General features: G+C 41.0%; 1 protein-coding gene across 1 annotated transcript; it reads left to right on the top strand.

Moving 5' to 3' along the window:
- Positions 1–709: 709 nt before the first annotated feature.
- Positions 710–1,274, top strand: LOC140621319 (keratin-associated protein 14-like). Its single transcript, XM_072806422.1, has one exon. It carries the CDS (start codon positions 710–712, stop codon positions 1,214–1,216), a length of 507 nt encoding a protein of 168 aa, XP_072662523.1. The 3' UTR covers positions 1,217–1,274.
- The last annotated feature ends 411 nt before the right edge of the window (positions 1,275–1,685 follow it).

Genomic DNA, 1,685 nt, shown 5'->3' with positions numbered 1-1,685 from the left:
TTTTACTTATGCCAAGTAAACGCGTGCACACGCACACACACACACACACACGCGGAGTAAGAACGAAGATTGACTCTTACCAGTTGCATACAATTTAAGCAGCAACATGGGAAATAAGGGAATTTTCACTGAAGCCATTCAAACTGATATCTGATTTTTTTTTTTAAATCCTCATACATCTTGCATATTACCACTGCTGCTTCCTGATGACCCTATTCATTAAGTAAACTTGCTTGGCAACAATCAATGTGTGTTTTTGTTTAAAAGAAATGACTATGAATAAATCAGTTTGTTAGCAACTTTGCTATCCAGATGGCAACAATTTTGAGACAGATTGTGAAAGGGGTATCAATTATTTTTAATTAAGCAAGCTTTCCTCATCCCAGTCACTGTCTACCTCTGAAGCAGTTCTCTGAGTGATCTGCTGGGTGACCTTTGGTAGAGAGAGATGACTAATAGCTTTGAAGATTCGACACCATTACCTGAATTCCAAGGCACAAACATTACTGCACTTTCCAGTTGTAAAACCACAGAAACCACCTATGTTTGAATATGATGATCTTTTCAGTTCAATTAAAAGCAGAAGGTAACCTGTTTTTACGTGTCATGTGGGTGGCACACCCAAAGATAGGGGTATATAAATGCGACAGTCCAAGAGGTGGCATTCAAACTCAGAACCTTCTCATTGTACAGCACATCTCCTGTCACAATGTCCTACGGCTGCTGCTCAGGAAACTTCTCCTCCCAGTCCCTTGGGGGGTTCCTGAACTACCCAGGATCTTTCTGTGGCTCTTCCTACCCCAGCAACCTGTTCTGCGGCACTAACTTCCGCTCTCCCAGAACCTTCCAGTTGGGATCCTCTCTCAACAGTGACTGTCAGGAGATCGGCTGTGAACCTACCGGCTGCCGGACGTCCTACCTGGTGTCCAGCCCCTGCCAGACATCCTGCTACCCCTCGAGGACCTCCATGCTCTATGGTCCCTGCCAGACGACTTACACTGGGTCTCTGGGCTTTGGCTCCAGTGGCTTTCAATCTTTTGGTTGTGGCTCTCCCTCTCTGGGCTTTGGATGGAGTGGTTTCCCATCAGTGGGCTGTGGTCCCAGTGCTTTTTCATCCCTGGGTTGTAGATCCAGCTTTTACCGTCCAACTTACCTCTCTTCTAGAAGCTGCCAGTCTACTGCTTACCAGCCAACCTGTGGATCTGGCTTCTTCTAATCTTATGTTCAAACATAATACCTACTATGTCTAGAAATTTATTGCAATATTTACTATGTCAGGATCCATGCTATCCATTGATCTCTGTCTTTATCATTAGCTTATAAATTTGACTTGTATTGCTACCTACTGTGGTTTTGAAAGAATTTGAATTCCAGTAATTGGAAAATACATTCATTGAGGAAAGATGTTCAAACAACTTTCTTGTAGTTATATATTAAGAAACATATTTCTTTCTTAATATCTCCAAGTCATTTCTATTGATGCATTTGTTTCAAAATTTACAAAATGGAAAAAATGTAAGTTTAAATAAAAATATGTTACATGACATTCACATATATGTTTTCATATTATTTGTTTACTCTGTGTCTTCAAAACTACTTCTAAATATCTGACTGGATATTTCTGTGTTTGAATTTACCATTCAAGAAATTTTCACTTTAGGGGTGCCTGGGTGGCTCAGTCGGTT

Source organism: Canis lupus, chromosome 30 (assembly GCF_048164855.1).
Source record: "Canis lupus baileyi chromosome 30, mCanLup2.hap1, whole genome shotgun sequence".
Taxonomy (NCBI): domain Eukaryota; kingdom Metazoa; phylum Chordata; class Mammalia; order Carnivora; family Canidae; genus Canis; species Canis lupus.
This window is presented reverse-complemented; position numbering and strand designations above follow the sequence as displayed.